Source organism: Cervus canadensis, chromosome 14, assembly GCF_019320065.1.
Source record: "Cervus canadensis isolate Bull #8, Minnesota chromosome 14, ASM1932006v1, whole genome shotgun sequence".
NCBI lineage: Eukaryota > Metazoa > Chordata > Mammalia > Artiodactyla > Cervidae > Cervus > Cervus canadensis.
In genome coordinates, this window is record NC_057399.1 from 61117053 (window position 1) to 61141689 (window position 24637).

Genomic DNA, 24637 nt, shown 5'->3' on the forward strand with positions numbered 1-24637 from the left:
TATATAGACTGCTATATCAAAACCTCATGGCAACCACAAACCTAATATCTACGATAGATGTGAGCATGCATGCCAAGTCGCTTCAGTCATGTCCAACTGTTTGTGACTCTATGAACTGTAGCCTGCCAGGCTCCTCTGTCCATGAGATTCTCCAGGCAAGAATACTGAAATGGGTTGCCAGGTCCTCCTCCAGGGGATCTTCCAGACCCAGGGATTGAACCCACGTTTGTTATGTCTCCTGCATTGGCAGGCAGGTACTTTACCACTAGTGCCATCTGGAAAGCCCCCTACAATAGATACACACACACAAGAGAAAGGAATCCATAGACAACACTAAAGTTAACTGTCAAATCACAGGAGAAAAGAACAAAAGAGGAAGAGAAGAAAAAAGACCTACAAAAACAAACCCAAACAATTAACAAAATGCAATATATCTATAATTACTCTAAATGTATTAAATGCTCCAGCCAAAAGACATAGACCGGATAAACGGTACAAAAACAAGACCCATAGGAACTTCACTGGTGGTCCAGGGGTTTAAGACTCCATGCTTGCTGTTTGATTCCAGGTCAGGGAACAAAGATCCCACATGCTGTGTGGAAAAAAAAATTCATGACAACCTAAAAACAAGAACCATATATGTGTTATCTACAAGAGACCCATTTCCAATCAAGAGACACATACAGTCTGAAAGTGAGAGGAAGGAAAATGGTATTCCATACAAACAGAAATCAAAAAAAAGTTGGAGTAGCAATATTCATATCAGACAAAATAGACTTTAAAAATAAAGACCGGTACAAGAGAAAATGAAGGACAGTACATTATGATCAATGAATCAATCCAAGAAAAAGATATAACAATTGTAAATATATATGCACCCCACTTAGGAGCACCTCAATATATAAAGCAAATGCTAAAGCTACAAAAGGAGAAATCAACAGTGACACAATAATAGCAGGGAACTTTAACACCTCACTTATATCAATGCACGGATCATCCAGAAAGAAATCAGTAATAACTAACATCATACTGAACACTGAAAATTTAAAATAATTTCCTCTAAGACCAGGGAAAAAACAAAGATGCCCACTCTTGCCACAATTATTCAACACAGTTTTGGAAGTCCTAGCAATGATAATTAGAGAAGAAAAAGAAATAAAACGAATCCAAATTGGAAAAGAAAAAGTAAAACTGCCATTGTTTGCATATGACTGGATTTGAATGTTTATTATCGAGAACAAAGGAGTAGTGCAGCGTCCCTAAGGAGTAACACAGAACCATTTGAGGTTGGTAAGTACAGGTTGGGACCAATCTACACTATGAATCAGATTCTTCTTTATCAACATTTAGCACTTGTATGATACTATATGGGGCTTCCCAGACGGCACTAGTGGTAAAGAACCCACCTGCCAATGCAGGAGACTTAAGAGACACATCTTCAATACATGGGTCAGGAAGATCCCCTGGAGGAGAGCATAGCGACCCACTCCGGTATTCTCGCCTGGAGAATCCCAGGGACAGAGGAGCCTGGTGGGCTGCAGTCCACAGGGTCACAGAGAGTTGGACACAACTGAAGTGATTTAGCATGCGTGCACACACACATGATACTATACACAGAAAATCCTAAAGATGTTACCAGACAACTCCTAGAGCCCATCCATGAATTTGGCAGGGTTGATATATACAAAATTAATATCCAAAAATCTGTTGCATCACTATACACTGATAGCAAAACACTGGAAACAGCAATTAAGGAAACAATCTCATTTACCACTATCAGCAAAAAGAATAAGATATCGATGAATAAACCTGCTAAAGAAGCAAAAGAGCTCTATTCCAAAAACTATAAGACACTGATGAAGGGAACTGAAGACATGACGAACAGAAAGATATACCAGATTCTTGAACTGGAAGCATTAATGTTAAAATGACCACACCACCCAAGATAATCTACAGATTCAAGGCAATCGCTATCAAAATACCAATGGCATAGTCACAGAACTAGAATTAAAAAATTTAAACTTATGTGCAAACACAAAGACTCTGAATAGACAAGAGAATCATAGGAAAGAACTGAGCTGGAGGACTCAGCCTCCCTGACATTATACTGGAAAGCTATAGTCATCAAAAAAAAAAGTACGGAACTGGCAGAAAAAAGACACAGATCCATGAACAGGACAGAAATCCCAGAAGCAGGCGCAGAAACCTGCAGTCACCTGGTCTATGGCAAAGGAGGCAAGAGTATACAACAGAGAAGAGACAGTCTCTTCCGTAAGTGACGTGGCAAAAACTGAACCGCTACATGTTAAAGAATGACAACAGTGTTCTCTAACACTGTACGAAAGAGCAAATGCAAGGCATATGAGAATATGCTCAACAACACGAATTATTAGATAAAGGCAAGTCAAAACTACCATGAGTTATCACCTCACAGTCAGAATAGCCACCATAAAAAAAAGGCTACACAGAAAGATAAAGAACATTACAGCATACTAACACATATATATGGAATTTAGAAAGATGGTAACGATAACCCTATATGCAAAACAGAAAAAGAGACACAAATACAGAACAGACTTTTGCACTCTGTGGGAGAATGTGAGGGTGGGATATTTCAAAGGAACAGCATGTATACTATCTATGGTGAAACAGATCACCAGCCCAGGTGGGATGCATGAGACAGGTGCTCGGGCCTGGTGCACTGGGAAGACCCGGAGGAATCGGGTGGAGAGGGAGGTGGGAGGGGGGATCGGGATGGGGAATACGTGTAAATCTATGGCTGATTCATATCAATGTATGACAAAACCCACTGAAAAAAAAAAAGGCTACAAACAATAAATGCTTGAGAGTATGCAGAGAAAAGGGAACCCTTCTACACTGATGTTAGGAATGTAAATCGGTGCAGAGTCACTATGATGAACAGTACGGGGATTTCTTAAGAAACTAAAAATAGACCCACCAGATGATCTACAAAATCCACTCCTGGATATATATCTAGTGAAAACTTAATTTTAAAAGATATGTGTACCCTAACATTCACAGCAGCAAAATTTACAATGACCAAAACACTGAAGCAACATAAATGTACATTGACAGATGAATGGATGAAGATCATATGTGTGTGTGTGTGCATGTATACACACACATTCAATGGAATACTACTCAGCAATAAAGAAGAATGAAAAAATTCCATTTGCAGTAACATGGGTGGACAGAGGATTATCATACTAAGTGAAATAAGTGAGACAGCAAAAGACAAATATCATATAATACCACTTACATGTGGAGTCTTAAAAAATTATACAGATAAATTTATTTACAAAACAGAAGTAGATTCACAGACATAGTAAAGAAACTTATGGTTACTAAAGCAGACAGCATGGGGATAAATTAGGTGTTTGGATTAAAATACACACACTATTATATATAAAGTTTCAACTGTATAGCACAGGGATCTATACTCAATATTTTTTAATAACATATAATGAAAGCCGTGGTACATATACACCATGGAATATTACTCAGCCATTACAAAGAATGCATTCGAATCAGTTCTAACGAGGTGGATGAAACTGGAGCCTATTATACAGAGTGAAGTAAGCCAGAAAGAAAAACACCAATACAGTATACTAACGCATATATATGGAATTTAGAAAGACAGTAACGGTGACCCTATATGCGAGACAGTAAAAGAGACCCAGACGTAAAGAACAGTGTTTTGGACTCTGTGGGAGAAGGTGAGGGTGGGATGATTTGAGAAAATAGCATTGAAGGGTGTATATTATCATATGTGAAACAGATCACCAGTCCAGGTTTGATGCATGAGACAGGGTGCTCAGGGCTGGTGCACTGGGATGACCCTGAGGGATGAGATGGGGAGGGAGGTGGGAGGGGGGTTCAGGATGGGGAACACATGTACACCCATGGCTGATTCATGTCAATGTATGGCAAAACCACTACAATATTGTAAAGTAATCAGCCTCCAATTAAAATAAATAAACTTTAAAAAATAAAATAAAATAATATTAAAAAAATAACAATGAAAAACAATCTGAAGAAGAATATATATGTTTAACTGAATCACTTTGTTATATACCTGAAACTACACAACACTGTAAATTAACTATTTTCAATTTTAAAAATAAAAGATATTTTGGAGGCTTATCTGCTAGTACCTAGGAGTGTGACCTTCTTTGAACAGGGTCTCTATGGAGGTAACCAAGTTAACACGAGGCGACGAAGGTGAGCCCTGGTCTAATTAGACTGGTGTCCTTATAAGAAGTTTGACAACAGGGGCGTGCACACAACAGGGAGACGCCATGTGAAGATGAAGGCCAACATCACGGTGATGCAGTCACAAGACAAGGACTGTTGAAAATTACCACACACCACCAGCATCTAGGAGAGAGGCCTGGAACAGATTCTGGGCCACAGGTCTCAGAGAGAACCACCCCTACCGATGCTTTCATCCTGTACTTCCAGCCTCCAGACCTGTTCGTTTTTCTCCATCATCACTATAAACATGATACAGCTCTCAGCACAGAGGAAGCACTCAACAAATGTTTAGAGAATGACTGGGTCCAGAACTCTTGGCCCTTTAATTCATTCTGTCCCCGGGACTCCTAAGCCAAGCCTTTAAAAGGCAGCCTGAGCTGCAAACCTTGATCACTCATTCCACACCCTCAGGAGAATTCCTCCTGTGGTTGCTCAGGACAATTTCAAAGTCTGGTCTCTTTGACTTCCTAGCAACCAATCATCTCTTCAGTTTTCAGCTTCTGATGCTCAGGTGAGCTGTCCCTAGATTAGCCCTTATCTACCCTTTCCCACAACACTACACCCTCAGGAGAATTCCTCCTGCGGTTGCTCATGACAATTTCAAAGTCCGGTCTCTTTGACTTCCTAGCAACCAATCTCTTCAGTTTTCAGGTTCTGATCCTCAGGTGAGCTGTCCCTAGATTAGCCCTTACCTACCCTTTCCCACAACACTGGCCATTCTCTGCCTTGATTTTCCAAGCATAGCCTCAGGTCCCCTGCATTCCAGTAGCCGCTCTGATGGGCAGATGGGGACATGAAGCCTGACCCTGTGAGTGGGACTGACCAGCAGCAGCAGAGATCTTTCCTGGGCGAAAATTAGGCGGCAGGACTGACATGGATCCTTGGTTTGTTTTCCTAGTCTTCAACCACCGAAGGAGGGGCTTGGTACTTGGAATCCAGAATGAATTATACACGGTTCATCACAGCCAAGAGTGCGGCCAGAAAACCTTATTCCATCAGAGTCATGTGTGAGTCCAAGCTGCGTCCCTCTCCCCCAGGATGGAAGTGGAGGGGGGATCCCACAAAGCAGCTCCAGGCTGGGTAACCCCGGCTCTGTGCAGACTTGACACGGAAGTCAGGCTGAAATAGGCATGAGGGCAGTAAATCAGCAACAGAGAGAGACCAGGCCACGGTGGGCATGTCCTGGTTAGGACCCAGGGGGCTCTTCTGGGCAAGGAGGTGGGGTTCGGCACAGCCTGCAGACATGTGCAGAGTGGGGAGGGCAGGTACACAGGACAGAAAGGGGTGCAGGGAGCCTGGCGAGCCGGCAGGGGCCCTGTGGAGGAAGGTTTTCTGTTACTGTGGCCTGGGCTTGCTGCCTGATCAGTCGGCCTTCTTAGTTGCACCTGTTTATTCCTTAGCTCCTCCACCAGTGAGGTCAGCCCAGAAAAATTCATCTTCTATGTTTCTTTCAGACTAGCATTCTATCACTAGACATTGTTACATTGTAAAGTTGTATTGCCTTTAATGCAACATACTGACCATCTCTGTTTATGAAAGTGTTTCTTCTTCTCTTCCATGTTGTTTAAAATGAGAAATTGGACAAGGCCCCAAAATCTGTCATCTCCTTGGCAACTGGATTACCAAACCCCAACATGTTCCCTTTCAAGACTGCAGTTATCACCATAGAAAACGGGAAAGTTATCCAATTTGATGAAGAGTTGATGAAGAAAGCACTGCAGTATTCTCAGAGTGCTGGGTCCTGATCAGTAGATAATTTAACTTACTTCATTCATGTTCATGAGCAATGTTCTGCAGTCAGCTGACAATGTTACTTGTGTCTTTTTAATTGGATAGTCAATAGGTAGGCAGGTTTCAGGAAGAGCTGTTAAAGAGAAATTAAAAGCAGCAAGGATACTGACAGCCTAACACCCTTACTAATTGCTTTTAAACCATACATAACTAGGAGAGGGAGAAAAGGCTTTTGAAGGAGGTATCATTTGAGCTGAGACTGGGGGCAGGGGGGCGGGGCAAGGAAATGGGGTAAAAAGAGAGAAGATAAGCTAACTGAAGAAGCAGGATAGGAAAAAGGAGGAAAAAGATGATCCAGGAATCAGCCATTTTATTTCCTGGGGGAATTTTTCACTAATTATGTTCCCATTCTAAACAGGCAGCTAATGCAAATATGTTCCCTGAAGTTCAAATGTGTTTAGTTTCAAAAAGGCAAATGGAAGAAACATTCAAAGGGTTTACTTAGCTGGTCTACTTCCAGCAATGAAGGGTAACCTACAGAGTATCAATTATACCTTATTAAAGCCCTTCCTCTGTGATTAAAGAACAATGCATGTTGGGTGAATAAGAATTGCATTGTATACAATGTACACCTAGATTCTTCTTTTCATGATACAAAAAACTTAACCTGGGCTTCTAAAAATCTCCCTAAGGAAAATGAAACAAAAAGAGAAGAAAAATCAATTATACAGGGAGTGCCTAACATAAAAGAAAAAGTACAGGCTTTGGAATAAGAAAGCTGTGGATTCAAATCTTAACTTTTTTACACCAACCAATTAACTTTATGTGGATTTCTTAATCTCTAAGTCTGTTACCTTGTCTTTTAAGTAAAGATATTAATATTGTCAAAAAGCATTTGAAGATTTTTAACTCAAATGTGTAAAGTGCCTGGTATGAAGCCACCATTTAGTTGCTGTCTACTACTATCATGATTTTCACTACTGTCAATTTTTAAATGCATTTTATGCTTTAGACTCCCAGAGCTGTTATCCTGGCTAAAACAGTTACAAGTAAAATTGCATAATCCGCCCACCATCCATTATGCACCCAGCCAAGGGCAGATGGACATATGCGTCACATGTGGCAGCCTAGAAGGCCTCTCTAAGGTAAGTCTGGAGGGGAAGGGCACCCATGGAAAGAATCTAACACGTGCACCCATATTGCCATCTCTCCCTTAACCACAGAGCAGCATGTTTTGTGGGTTAGGAAATCTTCAACAGAATCATAAAGGGAACCTGAAGACATTCACCAACATGATTCCTCTTAAACAGAGAGCCCAGAGCACTGAGTCCTTAGGACAAGCTTCCCTGCAGCTTAGTGAGCTCCGATCAGTTTCATGTGGCTCAGAGATGCAGGCTAATTTGAGTTAGACTGTGGTTATATTCGTATGACTTTTAAATTCTTCGAGGGTGTGTCGTGACCCTCCTGAGATGAGGCCTCATCCCTTTGCGTGTCTGCTGCTGTCATTGTCTCTACCAGCGGCCTCCTGCGCCCAATCTCCCTCTCGGCCGCGCTTCTCCAGATCTGAGGATGCGTCTGCGGCTGTGGCTGACTTCTCTCCTGGGCTGGCGTCTTCTCTCTCTGTCTCCCTCTCGGCCACGCTTCTCCAGATCTAAGGATGCGTCTGTGGCTGTGGCTGACTTCTCCCCTGGGCTGGCGTCCTCTCTCTCTGTCTCTCTCTCTCTGTCTCTCTCTCTCTCTCTCTCTGCCTCTCTCTTGGTTTCCAGGAAGTCCACAGAGCCACAGAACCACTGGGCGTTACCCTGATAAAGAGACTACATATACAGTTAGTTTCATTTATCATTTATTTTTCTTTTTCTTGAATAATTAGTCAGGGATAAGGAGTTTCTATATTCACTCTTTGCATCGATATTAAGTATGACTCTTGTTTCTATCAAATCAGAGTAGTTTCCTTGCTCTTCTTTCTTATGTAAATGTGAAACCTACAATCTGGTTACTTTTAATAAATTTCAATTAAATTATTATTACATAATAACATATTAAAGTAATAACAATTTATCATTTCCCTCCCTCTTTTTCTACTTAATTAGGAAAAAGACAAGGATTAAGTGCTGTTTGAGTTTTTCTCTTTTTTTGAAGAGAAATATTTGTGATGCTCCAGACCAGTAGGAAAAAAGTTCTTTTCAGTCAAATACCTTTCCTAGAAAGGTACACCATGAGCCTTTTTTTCCCCCAGAAACAAGCTCTGGAAAGTTTCTTCTTTGTCTGTCTCAACATTAGTCCTATCAAAGAGGAAGACAGCATATATGGCCAAAAACGTTAGTAACTCCCTGGCTTATAGCCATACTATTGCCAAAACCTCCTGGGAATCTGGTTTAACATTTCTTGCACTTTGCCCTCCAGGATAAATATAATTTTAGGTGCACAAATCTCAAATAATAAACAGCACTCACTCCTCATTTAGGATTTTGGACTTTGTCATGTCCCCTTACCAGCATAGGAAATGTTGGTCATGAGGTTTTCATCTGATCCATGGACTATACATGGATTTGATTGGTCCTAGGAGGGCCTGTAAAATGTAAATCAACTAACTTGTCAGAGGAAACTGTGTTTGTCATAAAACGCCTAAAGCTCATAAGAAATAGTAAATGGAATATCCTAGGCCAAATCAGGAAAGAAAAGTCAGATCTTCTGTCTCAATGGATACTGGCCGTGATGTTTGTCAAGAGCTCTAGGTTGTTAAAATGATACAGAGGAGAGGCTTGACCTGGGGATGATGAAACATCCCAGGGTAGGAAAGGATGGTTCTGTGCCTTGGGTAAGATTAGTTGGAACGTGTTGGGGTCCTTTAATAGACCGGAACCTGGTGGTCTGGAGTTGACAATAAGAAAGTGAAAGAGAGAGAGAAAGAAAGACAGACAGACATGGGGACCCAAGCTCTGATGGAGCAAGGGTGCTTTATTAGCAGAAATGCAGGCTTATGTATCTTTAGTAAGATGATTACTCAGCTATTACACAGGAAGAAATTTTATCAATAGCCACAATATGGATAGTCTAATACATACAAGGTCACGGATGCTGAAAAGAGTCACTGAAGGGGATTCATACATGTCTCATCCTATGACCTCAGTCCTGGGAACAGCGTGCTGTGTCACTCGTTCCCAGAATAGGAACTGATAAGGAACAGAGAATCCTTGAGAAGTGGCAACATATTGGATTCCTTACAATCAAACGTCCCCTGACAGGAAAGGACCCCTCTGATTCAGGCAGGAACATCTCTGTCTGGCTCTACTGATGTCCTGAGGCATCACACTGTCCTCAAGATCCGCTCTGATTTGCAGGCCTGGTCTCCCTTGACCTCCGAGTCTCCCACGCCCTTGCTGAAACCATCCTTTCTGGAACAGTCCCCCGTCCTTGCCCTGCCCGCCCTGCAGTGTCCATGGTTCACAGGAGCCCCGCAAGACTGGGCCTCAGGCCTCTTCCCCTTCCTGCACACACCGCCCCTGGGCATCACACCAGGGGATCAGGCCCACGCCTCCATCACCAGGCGCCCTCCACATCCACGTGTCCACCGCCCCCACTGGCCTCATCCCAGGCTGCTTCAGTGGCACCTCACACCAAAACACTCACCTGCTTCTCCCTCAGAAACAGACAACATTCGGGGTGTTTTCCAGTGAATGACACCCCTCCCATCACCTCCTTACTGTACAGCCAGAAATCCAGAGGTCCCTCCTTACCCCCTCCTTCTACACTTCCCCTCAGCCCACAGTCACGTCCCTTGCTTCTGGTTTCCTAAATGCCCCTCAGTTCTCTTCAGCTCCACCACCTCATCCAGACCACCCTTGCCTTTGCCTGGGACTGCAGCAAAAACCTCCCAAATGAGCCTAAAATCTTCCCAGACTCCACCTGGATTCTCATTTTTCTTTCATACTTTGATTTTGCAGCCAGCATGACCTTCTCTTACACTTGTCTGATCTCATGACTCCAGGGTCCCGCCCTCTACTTAAAACTCTCCCTGGCTCACTTGTCCAAAGGCCTCCATGGGATGCTGTCCCCTCCACTTTCTTCTGACCTCCCTCCACTCTCCTCTTCACACTCCACCTCAAGCCACAGGAATCTTTCAGTTTCTCAAATGTGTACCTATTGTCACCTCTTCCCCAACTCTTCACTTCCTCAAGGAAGCCTTCCCTGAATACCCCAGGTCTGCTGAGTGATGCGCACTTAGAACACTGGCATCACACAGTAGTGCGTATCGCTGATGCTACATGTGTATTTATCTGAGCAGTGTCTAGCTCAGCACACTAGCACCTTCAGGAGGGTAAAACCATCCATATAATCTTCGCTTTCTCTCCATACATTACACAGGCCTGGCTTATATCAAAGATTTAAAATTTTTTCAAAGAAGGCATAAAAACACTCTGGGAGCCAAACTGGTTATTTTTTTTCAACCTAGAACCGAGGTTGGGAAACTGTGGCTTGAGAACAAAACCAGCCCTTGTCTGATCCTTAAGTAGCGCGTTGCTGGAGCTCAGCCACGCCATCGGCTTGCACGTCGCCTGTGGCTGTGCTCTCACCACAGAGGCAGAGATGAGTAGGGGCAGCACAGACCCCAGGCCCACAGAACACGTCCCATCTGGCATTTATGGAAAACTTGCCAACTCCCACTCTGGAACCCTGAAAGTGAAAGTGAAAGTCGCTCAGTCGTGTCCAACTCTTTGCAACCCCATGGACTATACAGTCCATGGAATTCTCCAGGCCAAAATACTGGAGTGGGTAGCCTTTCCCTTCTCCAGAAGATCTTCCAAACCCAGGGATCAAACCCAGGGATCTCCCATATTGCAGGCAGATTCTTTACCAGCTGAGTCACAAGGGAAACCCAAGAATACTGGAGTGGGTAGCCTATCCCTTCTCCAGGGGATCTTCCTGACTCAGGAATCAAATAGGGATCTCCTGCATTGCAGTGGATTCTTTATCAACTGAGCTATCAGGGACACCCACTCTAGAACCCTAGTGAGCTCCAAAAAAGAAAATTGGAGGGGGTGTTCTAAGACTTGAAACTATATTTTCCAAGCTAACCTGTGTTTCTTTTGTCAGGTGTTTGAAATGATCGATAATCCTGGAGATAATATCCTTGTAAATGAACCTGTTTATTCAGGAACAATTCATGCTGTGAGTACATATTCTTACAAAAGGCAAGTCTCTTTCTTATAATAAAGAAGGAGAAACCACCGCACCTTTAGAATTATCTGCCCACTAAAAAATAAAATAGCATCTTTCTTTTGTAAAGAATAGAAGTTTTAGTATAAGGAATATATGCTAAACATACCTTCTGATTTATATATATATTTTTTGACAAAATATAAATGTAGATGTGCTAAAATTCAGTCGGGCAAAATCATGTCCCATTTTCTTAGTATTTCACTTGAAAAGCACCTTAATTTACAAAGACATTTTTCATTATCGTCTATATTACCACATGTCTAAGACAAATCATGTCGATGTAATATAACTAAACCTGTCAGTATGAGCAGGACTTTCACATCCAGTGTTTATTATAAGACTCTAGACCCAGAATGAGGAAGTGGTCACCTGCTCTGCCGGGCCCTGGTCAGAACTCAGCACTGTCTGGGGCACAATATTCCTGGGTTGATGTGAACACAGCCTGGAGCACGGTCAGAGAGAAGCAACCAGAGTAACAAAGAATTAGAAATGAGACCATACATTGAATGCTTTTAGGAACTCTGCTCTTTTCCACAGAAAGAGAAGATCCATGGGAACATGAGGATTGTCCTCAACTACATTAAAGTTAGCCGTGTCACAGAGGAGTTAGATTTGTCTGTGTGTGCCCTTAGGTTGACAGAACTGGAACCAAAGTGTGGAAACGACAGGGAAGCAATTTCAACTCAATATAACAACTTTCTAACCATCAGTCTTACCCACTCTCTGAGGAAAAAAGCAGGCCCATCACTGCAGGAGCTCCAAGAAAGCAGCCAGATACAAAAAGACAAAAATTGTATGATTCCTCTTATACAAAATATCTAAAACAGGCAAATTCATAGAGACTGAAAGTGGATTAGAATTTACCAAGGACTGGGAAGGGGGAAATGGGGATTTCTTCCTTACTGGGCACAGGGTTTCTCTTTGGAGAATGAAAAGATCCTGGAATTGATAGCGATGAGAGCTGCACACACTGTGAACATAATTATTACCACTGAATCACGTGCTTTAAGGGGCACATTTTTTAGTAATATATATTTTACCATAACTTTAAAGTGAAAGTGTTAGTTGCTCAGTCATGTCCGACTCTTTGTGACCCTATAGACTGTAGCTCCCCGGGCTCCTCTGTTTATGGGGTTCTCCAAGCAAGAATGCTAGAATTGGTTGCCACTGCCTCCTCCAGGGCATCCTCCTGACCCAGAGACTGAACCTGTGTCTCCTGCACTGCAGACAGATTCTTTACTGGCCAAGCCACCACATGACTGTGCTTAGTCACGCAGTCATGTCTGACTCTTTGCGACCCCATGGACTGTAGCTTACCAGGCTCCTCTGTCAATGGAGGTTCTCCAGGCAAGAATACTGGACTGATCTTCCTAACCCAGGGATCGAACCGGGGTCTCCTGCATTGCAGGCAGATTCTTTACCATCTGAGTCACCAGGGAAGCCCTCGAGGGAAGCCCTTTAAAAACCTAAGTAAAATAATTGCCTTTTCTTTGTGATTGGAGACTAATTATTAACTACTTTCCTAAACTCATAAGGCATTAGATTAGACAATGCCTATACATGTAAACCTTGCATCTATGTAAATAGCTGGATGCACACACATTGTCACATGCCAAAACACAGATCCGCACTGGCTCTGAGGGACGAGGCTGAAGTTCCATGTGTATTTATCTCATCGCCCAACATCAGCTTCTTTTATTCATGCAGATGTGCTTCGAAAGTCTAAGATCTTTTAAACTTGCTGCAAATATGGTCTAGACTTTTCTCAGTGCATAAGTATACGTTTGACCTCTACTAACTATGTCTGCTTATCCCTTGAAAACTATTTTTCTGAGAAGCTAATCTCAATTATTATTATTTTAATTTTATTGAAATATAGTTTATTAAAAATGTCATTTTAGTTTTAAGTGTACAGGAAAGTGATTCAGATATATGTATATATGCATATATATATATCTATCACAATACATATTTGTTCTTTTCAGATTCTTTTCCATTATAGGTTATTATAAGACATTGAATATAGTTACCTATGCTATACAGTAGGAAATTGCTGCTGATTTTATATATTGTAGTACATATATGTTAAACCCAAATTCCTACTGCATCCCTACCCACATTTCCCCTTTAACAATCATAAGCTGTTACAATACGTCTGTAAGTCTATTTGTTGTGTAAAATAGTTCAAAATAGTTCATTTGTATCATTTTTAGATTACGTATATAAGTGATATCATATATTTGTCTTTCTTTGATTTACTTCACCTACTATGATAATCTCTAGACCCCTCCATGTTACTACAAATGGCATCATTTCATTCTTTTTTATAGCTGAGTAATATAGAAGTAGGCCTTCTTCAATGAACAATGCAAAGAAATAGAGAAAAACAACAGAAGGGGAAAGATTAGAGATATCTTCAAGAAAATTGGAGATATCAAAGGAATATCTAATCCAAAGAAGGGCACAATAAAGGACAGACTAAAGATGTAGTAGAAGCAGAAGATATCAAGAAGAGATGGAAAGAATAAACAGAAGAACTGCGCATAAAAGATCTTAATGACCCAGATAACTATGATAGTATGGTCACTCACCCAGAGCCAGACATTCTGGAATTTGAAGTCAAGTGGGCCTTAGGAAAGCAGTGCTACCAATAAAGCTAGTGGAGGTGATGGAATTCCAGCAGAGTTACTTAAAATTCTAAAAGATGATGCTATTAAAGTTATGCACTCAATATGTCAGCAAATCTGGAAATCCTAGCCATGGCCACAGGACTGGAAAAGCTCAATCTCCATCCCAATTCCCAAGAAGGGCAGTATTAAACAAGGTTCAAGCCAGACAACTGCACTCATCTCCCATGCTAGTAAGGTTATGCTCAAAATCCTGCAAGCTAGGCTTCAGCATTATGTGAACCAAGAACTTCAAGATTTTCAAACTGGGTTTAGAAAAGACAGAGGAACAGAGATCAAACTGCCAATATTGCCTGGATCATAGAGAAAGCAAAGGAATTCCAGAAAAACATCTACCTCTGTTTCATTGACTACGCTAAAGCCTTTGACTGCGTGGATCACAACCAACTGTGGAAAACTCTTAAAGAAATGGGAATACCAGACCATCTTACCTGTCTCCTGAGAAATCTGTATGCTGGCCAAGAAGCAACAGAACCTTGTATGTAGCAACTGAGCGGTTCAGGATTGAGAAAGGAGTCCAACAAGGCTGTTTGTTGTCATCTTGTTGATTTAACTTCTATGCAGAGCCCGTCATGAGAAATGCTGGCCAGGATGAGTTACCAGCTGGAATCAAGATTGCCAGGAGAAGTATCAACAATCCCAGATACGTGGATGACACCACTCCAATGGCAGAAAGCGAAGAGAAACTAAAGAACCTCTTGATGAGGGTGAAGGACAAGAGTGAAAAAGCTGGTTTAAAACTAAATATTAAATAAACTAAGATCATAGCATGCAGCCTTATCACTTCATGGCAAATAGAAGGGGAAAAGGTAAGCAGTGACAGATTTCCTCTTCTTGGGCTCTAAAATCACTACAGATGGTGACCGCAGCCATGAAATTAAAGACGATTGCTTCTTGACAGGAAAGCAATGAAAAACCTAGACAGTATGTTTAAAAGCAAAGACATCACTTTGCTGACAAAAGTCTGTATAGTCAAGTTTATGGTCTTTCCAGTAGTCAGGTATAGTTGAGAGTGCTGAGTGCTGAAGAAGTGATGCTTTCGAACTGTGGTTCGAAAGGCCCTTGGACAGCAAGGAGATCAAACCAGTCAATCTTGAAGTAAATCAACCCTGAATACTCACTGGAAGGACTGATACAGAAGCTGAAGCTCCAATACTTTGGCCACCTGATGTGAAGAGTCAACTCACTGGTAAAGACCCTGATGCTGGGAAAGACTGAAGGCAGAAGCACAAACAGGTGACAGAGGATGAGATGGTTAGATGGTGTCACTGATGCTCTGAACATGATCTTGGGCAACCTCCAGAAGATGCTGAGGGACAGGGAAGCCTGGTGTGCTGCAGTCCATGGGGTCACAAAGAGTCGGACACAACCTGGGGATTAAACACACAATATTCCACTGTATATATGTACCATATTTTCTTTATGCATTCATCTCTCAGTGGACATTAGGTTGCTTCCACATCCTGACTACTGTAATAGTGCTGAACTATTTATATATATTTTTGATATATATGTCAAAATGTAGATATATATCCATAAGTGTGGATATATATTTTTGAATTATACTTTTCTCTGTATATATGTCCAGGAGTGGGATCACTGGATCATATATGTAACTCTATTTTTAGTCTGTTAGAGAACCTCCATACAGTTCTCCATAGGATCTATATGATTTACATAGGAAGGTTCCATTCTCTCTACACCCTCTCCCGCATCTATTGTTTACAGACTTTTTGATCATAGAGTTTCTGGCTGGTGTGAGATATGCCTCACTGTGACTTTCGATAGCTTTTCTCTATAATTAGCAGTGTTGAGCATCTTGTCACATGCATGTTGGCCACCTGTATGTCTTCTTTGGAGAAATATCTACTCAGGACTTCTGTCCATTTTTTGACTGGGTTGTTTCTGTTTTTGTGTTCTTTTGATATTGAATTGTGTGAGTTGTTTGTATAATTTGGAAATTCATCCCTTGTCAGATGCATTATTCTAAATATTTTCTCCCAATCCATAGGCTGTGTTTTCATTTTGAGGATGGTTTCCTTTCCTTCTTATTTACTAAGTCTCATGTTTTTTTCTTTTGTTTCATACATAAACATAAAATATGAAAACACAAGTCTTTCACAAAACTCTGTCCATAAGTAAGGCTAGTACTTTCAACTTCAGCCTCTGTAGTCGGTACAGTATTGAAATACTTGCACACCCCTTGAGGAGCCATGGCCCTGATGCTCCTTGGTGACCCAGCACCAGCCTGGCCCCCCGACCCCTCTCCTGAGACCACCCTGAAACCCCCAAAGTGCAGAGCTATGCTGGCATGGCAGGGGGTCGCCACGACCCCACTCCACCCGGCTCTGTGTCTGCTGCTCCCACGCTACACCGCTTGTCCAATATTTTGAGTATCACCTCTGCTTATAACTATGTCATGTATTAGCATCACAGATGCTTTCTATGATTGATTTACTTGTTCAAAAAACATTCCTTAACAAACACCTATTTTATGAACCAGTTCTAATCATAATCGTGAAGATAATGCAGTGTGGGCACAGAGCTGAGGGCAGGTTTGTGTTTAAGGGTGTAAATGGTAACACTCTCCTTAGTGTAAGAACCCTTGGCCCTGATATTTTGTAATCAGGTCTCAATCTCGGACTTGCTTTTCTCTGTGTATTTGACAGCTGCAACCCCTGGGCTGCAACATGATTAATGTTTCCAGTGATGAGCACGGGATTATTCCAGACTCCCTCAGAGAAATACTTTCCAAATGGAAACCAGAAGATTCAAAGGACCCTGAGAAAAACACCCCCAAATTTCTTTACACTGTCCCAAATGGCAACAACCCTGCTGGGAACTCCTTAACAGCTGAGCGCAAAAGGGAAATCTATGAGCTATTTTCAGAGAAGGTGTTACATACTTGTGTTCTTGTTTCTTTCTGACTCTTTAGAAGAGTGCTGTCAAGTTCCTTCTCTTATTAGCCCCTTGCTCTCAATGAAGATGGTTTTTAATAAAACAAAGTCATCTATGCCAGTGTTGCCACAAATTTAAACTCAAGAATTTACTACAGTCTGGTGGACTATGATATGTTTCTTTCCCCTTAATTGATATTTTCATTGAAAGAGATGCTATTCTTGGTGGGATGTTACACTCACCTCTTACACCCATCTCTTGCTTCTGTTCTCTCCTCATCCCCCGCCTCCAGCCCATACAGTGGCTCCTACCACCCACGTTACCCAAACCCACCATCTCCTCGGCCATACTCCCTCCCTGACCTGTGCGCCCCTCGGAGTTGCCCACCCCGACCTCCACACCAGCCCTTGACATCCTTCCTGCTCTAGTGTGGACCTACAGTGCCTCCTCCAGCTGCTTTACCCCACATCGCAAACAGTATCAAAAGTCTTTCACCTGCCGCATGCAATGATGGAACCTGGGTCTCTGTGTAAGGCTAGGGTTTCTCACATCCTTCCTGCTGCAGCCACATAGCCTTCCCTCTGTCCCTTAAACAGCCATGCCTTCTAGAAACTTCTGTCCCTAAAACACACCAAGGATTTTCTGACTCCAGGGCCGTTGCTCTCTGCTCTCTCAGTCTAAACATCTTCTCCCCCAGCATCTGCACAACTGGTCCTTCCGGTCAGCCTGAGCTCCCTTGGAGCTTCCCCGTCTCTCTCTCTCAAACATCAGCCTCTTCAGCCATCTGCTGGGCCCTCAGAACCTCCCACCTAATTCTCTTCTGGTCTATCTAGCTCCTCTATCTAGGAGCTCAGGTTCTGTCTTTACCACCAGAATGAAAGTTCTGTGAGGACAGAGCCTTTAGGGCTGTTCCTGTCTTCCTCCTAGGACAGCAGAGACTCAGTAGTTGATGGGATGAATGAATGAGTACAGAGAACTCTGATTCCAAGTGATTTTCATCTTAGATAACTCTTAAGAAATAAATATGCTCCTTTAACCTTTTTGTAGCTCGCAAGAAAATATGACTTCCTCGTCATAGAAGATGATCCTTACTATTTTTTGCAGTTCAACAAGGTAAGTGATGGTGTGAACTCCACACACAATCTGATTTTAACCTGGCTCCTGAGTGTTTTCATCTCTGGAGCCTTACTCTTTTTCTAGAAATTCCCTACTTTTATAATAGTGACTGGCTCTCTGTGCCAGGCCCGTGGAGGAACATGTGAGTCAAGGTGAGGGTCGTCTTGACTCCATAGACATGGTACCAGGGATGTGGAGTGGGTGTCTCCTGGGGTGTCAGCCTCAGTCTCTCAGGGGTGGCTGATGGGCTAGAGGACTTGGGAGCTGTCTTCAGAGAGAAGGCGGAGGGCTGTGCTCAGTCAGTGATGTAACTGTGAGCAGAGGAGGGCGGTCCTAGCATCATGCTCCCTGCCTGCCATCCCTGTCACACAGGGAAGGAACTCACCTACACAATAAAGGACTTCTAGATCCGTCCCCACTGTCCATGTGCATCACTGTCCGCGAGCATTGTTCCCTAGGAGACAACAGTAATGGTACAGACTCCAATGCCTGGTTCCTCAAAATCTAATACTAGAATTGCTCTCAGGGCTGCAGAGAACAGACACATGGATTCAGTCCCCACAACGAATCTACTGAAAAGAAACGCAACTCTTGGCTTTTTGTCTATTTGCCTGACTATCATGTCTGCCTGCCACCCATCCTAAACACAACCATGGCCCCCTTCCCTGTGGGCATTTATTTTGAAATAAATGTGGAAGGTTCACCATTGCACGCTGACTACATGGCTCATCTTCATTTATACTTTTTTGTGTTTCTAGTTGTTCTAAGGGTCAGCATTCTCTCTCTAAACAGCCCTGCATACTGATGACCCTCTTTGTTGTGGTCTTTTCCAATCTAGTTTTCCTAGAATCCTTCCTGGAAAACTGTTCATCCTGGATCTCAAGCCTTGGGACAAGAAGGTCCTATGTGAAATTTCCCCACTCTGCACAAAGTAGGAATACAGACTAACAGATATAAATACTGTATTTATCTTCCATTTCAAGCCCTGGGCACCGACATTTCTCTCCATGGACGTGGATGGGCGTGTCATCCGAGCTGACTCTTTCTCCAAAGTCCTGTCCTCGGGGTAAGGCCCTGGCTCTGCCTTCAGGCTGCAGATAAAGGTGACGGGGCTGCGGGGCTGCCCCTCAGCATGGTTAGTGCAGACAGTTCTCACTTAAGATGCTTGTATACACTCACCTTGACACATCAGTTTCATTGTTACTATTAGTAACAGACTTTTCTCCTAATCCATCCCTAGCAGTCAAATTAAGTTATAGGTGGGGGGCGGGGGGGGGGGGCGCGGGGACTGGTCAGGTTTTTTGGTTGCATGTATGAAAAAACACATTTAGAAATATATGGTCAGATATGCATTCTATTTTAAGTGTACAATTAAATTTAAATGTGTATTTTAAATAAGAAGTAGTGTTACTAGAAGGTGTTAACTGTCTAGATTCCTTTGTCCCCAGGTTACAACCTCCTTCCCCATGAAATCAGTAACATGATGTTACCTGATGTAGCAGGATTGGTAATATGCCTCTTCTGTCTTTGTGCAGGTTGAGAGTAGGGTTTATAACTGGTCCAAAGCCCTTGATTGAGAGAATTGTTTTACACATACAAGTGTCAACATTGCACACCAGCACTTTTACTCAGGTAAGGACAGTTTAGGAAATAGGAATGTTTAAAATCAGATCATAAAATCGATGTGGGCAAATAAGACAATGTGAAGGTGTCAGGGAGCGAAGCCACTGACTGCTTCTCTATTTCCCTATGGGCTGAATTAGAAGACCAGACACCACAGATGTTTGCTCCAAAAGGCAAAAGAGATTTAAATATACCTGAGCTGTCTCAAGGTGTAGAGCAAGCTCCTAGAGTCAGAGATCTTATTCATCTTGTGCCCTGGCATCTAGCCCAGGAACCCCATAAAAACTCATCAGGATGGAAGAGGTTTGGTGAAGTAATACACCATTATTTCGAGAGGCCATGCAGGGCGGCAGTTATTGGATGGACCTGGGACTGGACGTTCTGACTTGAGTCCAGGATTTGTGACCAGCAATGATCATAGGAAATTTAACTTCACCTAATGCCTCAGTCTCTATATAAGTAGAGAGAAATAACGGCCTGTCTAATAAGGGTATTGCAAAGACCAACTTAGCTGAAATATATGGTACAGCAGTTTCTTGGATATACCAACGACCACATAAATATTTGTTATTTTCAATGTTATTGTTGTCATTGTTATTAAGCAACACTGTTATCAGTCACTGGCCCCATAAAGCTTGGTGCCGCTTATTGCATCTTCTTAGTGTGGTCTGTACATAATCAAGAATGATTAGCTGTTACATATGACAAAAAGTATATTTTAGAGGATGAACCTTGTTACTGTCTCATGCCTTTCAGCTCCTGGTATCACAACTTCTACATCAGTGGGGAGAAGAGGGCTTTCTGGCTCACGTCAATAGGTACTGTATTCTAGATTCTAGTTTATATAGAAGTGGACTTCACTTGATTAATTTTCTGTTTTGAATTATTCCAAAATAATGGAAAAATCACAATGATACAAAGTTTACTGCCTGACAGGTCAAACAAATATGCTCTATTCCCTCATCAAGTTTCAGCATTTTCATCAAGATACAAAATAGGTTCTTATAGGCTGGACTCCAGAGCCTTTTGGTTTCTGCAAGCAGTGTAGCAAACACATCTTTTTCATTGTTTTCTTCCTCTAGGGTTATTGATTTCTACCGGAAGCAGAGGGATGCATTACTGGCAGCAGCAGACAAGTGGTTAAGTGGTGAGCGGAACATACATCCTGTCCTGGGATGAGCAGTAGTCCTCGTATGAGTGAGTGATACCAGAGAGTATTGTTAATAACCCTGGGGAAGGAAACAGGGTCCAGGCCTATTCTGGTCAAGAAAATGTTACTCTAGGGCTTCCCTGGTGTGCAATGGTTAAGAATATGCCTTGCAATGCAGGGGACACCTGTTGAATCCCTGGTCTAGGAAGATCCCACATGCACCAGGTAACTAAGCCCAGGCACCACTGGCTGGCGCTCTAAGCGCATGCTCTGCAGCATGAGACGCCCCCACAGTGAGAAGCCTGTGCACTGCAGCTAGAACAGCCCCTGCTCACAGCAACCAGAGAAAGCCCACACGCAGCAACAAAGATCCAACGCAGTCAGAAATAAGTGCTTTTTAAAAACGAAAATGGTACCCTATAAATAATGTCAGAAGTAACTGCCACAATTATAGCATTTCTACTATACCTGATGGCTGCACAGAATATGTGGTTTAAAGAAGAAAAGACCAATTAATCTAACAATCAACCAGCAATAACCTACTGAGAGCCAAATAATCTCTGAACTAAAAGGGTTTTCAAAATGTTGCTCCAGAGAGGGGATGAATTGTGAAATCAATAACATAACCCTTTACTGACTCTATAAAAACAAATACTACAATTCTTGGCAGGTTTTTCATTACAGATGATTTGCCTTTTAATCATTAACCTCATTTATCTACTATCTAATCTTTTCTATTGCTAATTTGATTTCAGGATGGTTTAATTTTCTATTAAGGAAGAAAGTAAAATGAATTTCATGGCTTTAATTAAACACCACTAAAAATGACTTTGGCAAAAATAACAGTAAATACACAGTGAAGTAAAAGTGGATCAGTCCAATTCTGTGAGGCCCCATGGACTGTAGCCCACCAGGCTCCTCTGTCCATGGGATTCTCCAGGCAAGAATACCAGAGTGGGTACACATTCCCTTCTTCAGGGATCTTTCCAACCCAGGGATCAAACCCAGGTCTCCTGCATTGCTGGTGGACTCTTCAGGACAGAGCCACTAGGAAGCCCTAATACAAGGTATCAATTCCTTATTTCCATCATACCTTCTTCCCTATGAAGTCCTGGTAAAAATACAATTAGTATTTTTTTATAAGAGTACTATTTTATCACACTGTAAAGTTGAAAAAAGGTTTTAATCAACAGCAAGTTCTTTTTTTAAAATGGCAATAATTAAAATCAAAATAATTTTCTTCCTTCTTGGTTTCTCTATCCTTATATTTAATGAAACACAAAGGCCTACAAATGCACCCAAAATTCCTTAATTTTAAGTATTATTTTTATAACTAATTACATTCTGATAAAAAATTCATTACACTTCTGAACAACTAAATAAATAATAAGATTTACTGAAACACTAGTAAGATTCTAGAAGGAGTTGAGGAATCCTCTCCTACAATTTGAAAGAGACGTGTGTGTCTTAGGGACAGCTCTAAAGAAGACAGATGGGCATGACACAGGAGTTCCTGCATGGCCCTAAAACCCACTAAAATCCTAAATGTAACTGAGTCCCCTTTCTCCCTTTCAAAACTTCCCCTCACTTTTTGAAATAAAACTCAGCACATCCATTTTCAGGACTCATAAAAATATATTTTTAAAAATTCTGTCACTGAAGGAACTTTTTTAGAAACGCTAGTTTACAGTTACTGTCATTTGTCATTTAAGTGATATAACGGACATCATGAAAACTGGACTCAGAAAATATTTCTTCTCTTCTTTTCTTTGTAGGTTTGGCAGAATGGCATGTTCCTACTGCTGGAATGTTTCTGTGGGTGAAAATTAAGGGCATTCATGATGTAAGAAAACTGATTGAAGAAAAAGCTGTTAAGGACAAGGTAAGACAGGAGGAAAACCTAAACTTTTTCTGTAATTTCTTAATAAAAACTGTGAGATGTTTATCATTGCCAACCAGCACAGAGCATAACACCTGCCTGTCAGATGTGTTATCTCATTACTAAGGTCACAATGAACGTGGGTTACAGAGTCAGTCTCCTAACTGGGGAAACACAGTCATTCAGCTCAGCTACTGGTCAGCTTAGGCGGCTAAGAGCACAGTGTTGGGGGCCACAGTCCTTGGGTGTGAACTCCAGCTCCAGCCCTTCATGATATGTGGTGTTGAGTGAGGTGTCCTCCTTGAGTCTCATCTGAAAAAAGGAGATAATAGGAATCTCTCCCCCTTAGGATTGCTATGATGAAAGGAGTCAACATGGAGAAAATTCCTAGACTAATGCCTGGCACATAGTAAACGCTTGATAAGTGCTAGCCATTAGTATTTAAAATAGAAGGGTCTTTTCCTTATGAAAGTAAAGCATACTCAGGGTGGCACTGTACTTCATTAAAGCATAATGTCACTCTTTAATTTTTATTTTATATTGAGGTATAGTTGATTTACAGTGCTGTGTTAGTTTCAGGTATACAGAAGATTGATTCAGTTATGCGTATGCATGTATTTATGCTTTTCAGATTCTTTTCCCATATAGGCTATTATAGGATACTGAGTCAATTCCCTGTGCTATACAAGTATGTCCTTATTGATTATTTTACATATGGTAGTGTGCATACGTTAATTCCAAACTCCTGATTTATCCTTTCCGCACACACCCCCAACATTTCCCCTTTGGTAAACTTTTCTAAATCTCTGAGTCTGTTTCCGTTTTGTAAATAAGTTCATATGTATCATATTTTTTGGATTCCACATACAGTTTAATCACATATTTGTTTTTCTCTGTGTGATTTCACTTAGTGTGATAATCTCCAGGTGTATCCACGCTGCAAATGGCATTATTATATTCATTTTTAGGGCTGAGTAATAGCACCACAACTTCTTTATCCATTCCTCTGTTGGTGGATATTTAGGTTGCTTCCACATCTTGACTACTGTCTATAGTGCTTCAGTGAACAGAGAGGCGCATATAACTTTTTGAATTTTGGTTTTCTCCAGACATTTTCTCTGAAGTGAGACTACTGAATCATACAGTAACTCTATTTTCAGTTTTTTAAGGAATCTCAATACTGTTCTCCATAGTGAACATATTTATAGAGTGTGGTTAAGCATCTCTACATGTACTTTTTGGCCATTTGTATGTATTCTTTGCAGAAATGTCTATTTAGATCTTTAGTCCATTTTTTTATTGGGTTGTTTGATCTTTCTGATACTGAGTTCATGTGTTGTTTATATATTTTGGAGATTAATCCCCTGTCAGTCACATTGTTTGAAAATATTTTCCTTCATTCCATTGACTGACCTTTCGTTAATGATTTCCTTTGCTGAATAAGCTTTTAAGTTTAATTAGGTCATAATTAGGTCATCTGTTTGTGTCATCTTTTATTTTTTTCATTAGCATCTCATACTTTTGGAATACAGGTCTTTTGAGGCCTTGGTTAGGTATGTGCTATGCTGTGCTTAGTCGCCCAGTCATATCTGACTCTGTGCGACCCCATGGATGGCAGCCCGGCAGGCGCCGCCTGTCCATGGGAATTCTCTCAGCAAGAATACTGGAGTGATTTGCCATGCCCTCTTCCAGTACTTAGGTATATTCCTATGTATTTTATTCTTTTTGATGAGATGGTAAATGTGATTATTCCTTAATTTCTCTTTCTGATCTTTCATTGTTAGGGTATACAAGTTAACAGATTTCTATGCATTAATTTTGTACCCTACATGTTTACCAAATTCATTGATGAGCTCTAGTAGTTTTCTAGTAGCATCATTAGGATTTTTATATATAGTATCATGTCATCTGCAAGCAATTATAGTTTTACTTTTTCCTTTCCAATTCGGATTCCTTTTATTTCTTTGACTTCAATTTAATTAATAATCTCAGTGTGTTCCTCCTTGGCTTTATCCTGTAGGGGACTCTGCACTTTCTGGACTTGGGTGAATGTTTTCT

General features: G+C 41.6%; 1 protein-coding gene across 1 annotated transcript in view; it reads left to right on the top strand.

The window, feature by feature from the left end:
- Nucleotides 1-4112: 4112 nt before the first annotated feature.
- Nucleotides 4113-24637, top strand: part of LOC122452981 (kynurenine/alpha-aminoadipate aminotransferase, mitochondrial-like) — a 28730-nt gene continuing 8205 nt past the window's right edge. The window contains exons 1-12 of the mRNA XM_043486774.1: nt 4113-5083; nt 5174-5282; nt 5845-6013; nt 7019-7151; nt 11101-11175; nt 16583-16807; nt 17859-17924; nt 18911-18993; nt 19463-19559; nt 20307-20368; nt 20633-20697; nt 22476-22582. Coding sequence (XP_043342709.1) covers nt 5069-5083; nt 5174-5282; nt 5845-6013; nt 7019-7151; nt 11101-11175; nt 16583-16807; nt 17859-17924; nt 18911-18993; nt 19463-19559; nt 20307-20368; nt 20633-20697; nt 22476-22582 — 1206 coding nt within the window. The 5' untranslated portion in view covers nt 4113-5068. The remainder of the gene's footprint in view (nt 5084-5173; nt 5283-5844; nt 6014-7018; nt 7152-11100; nt 11176-16582; nt 16808-17858; nt 17925-18910; nt 18994-19462; nt 19560-20306; nt 20369-20632; nt 20698-22475; nt 22583-24637) is intronic.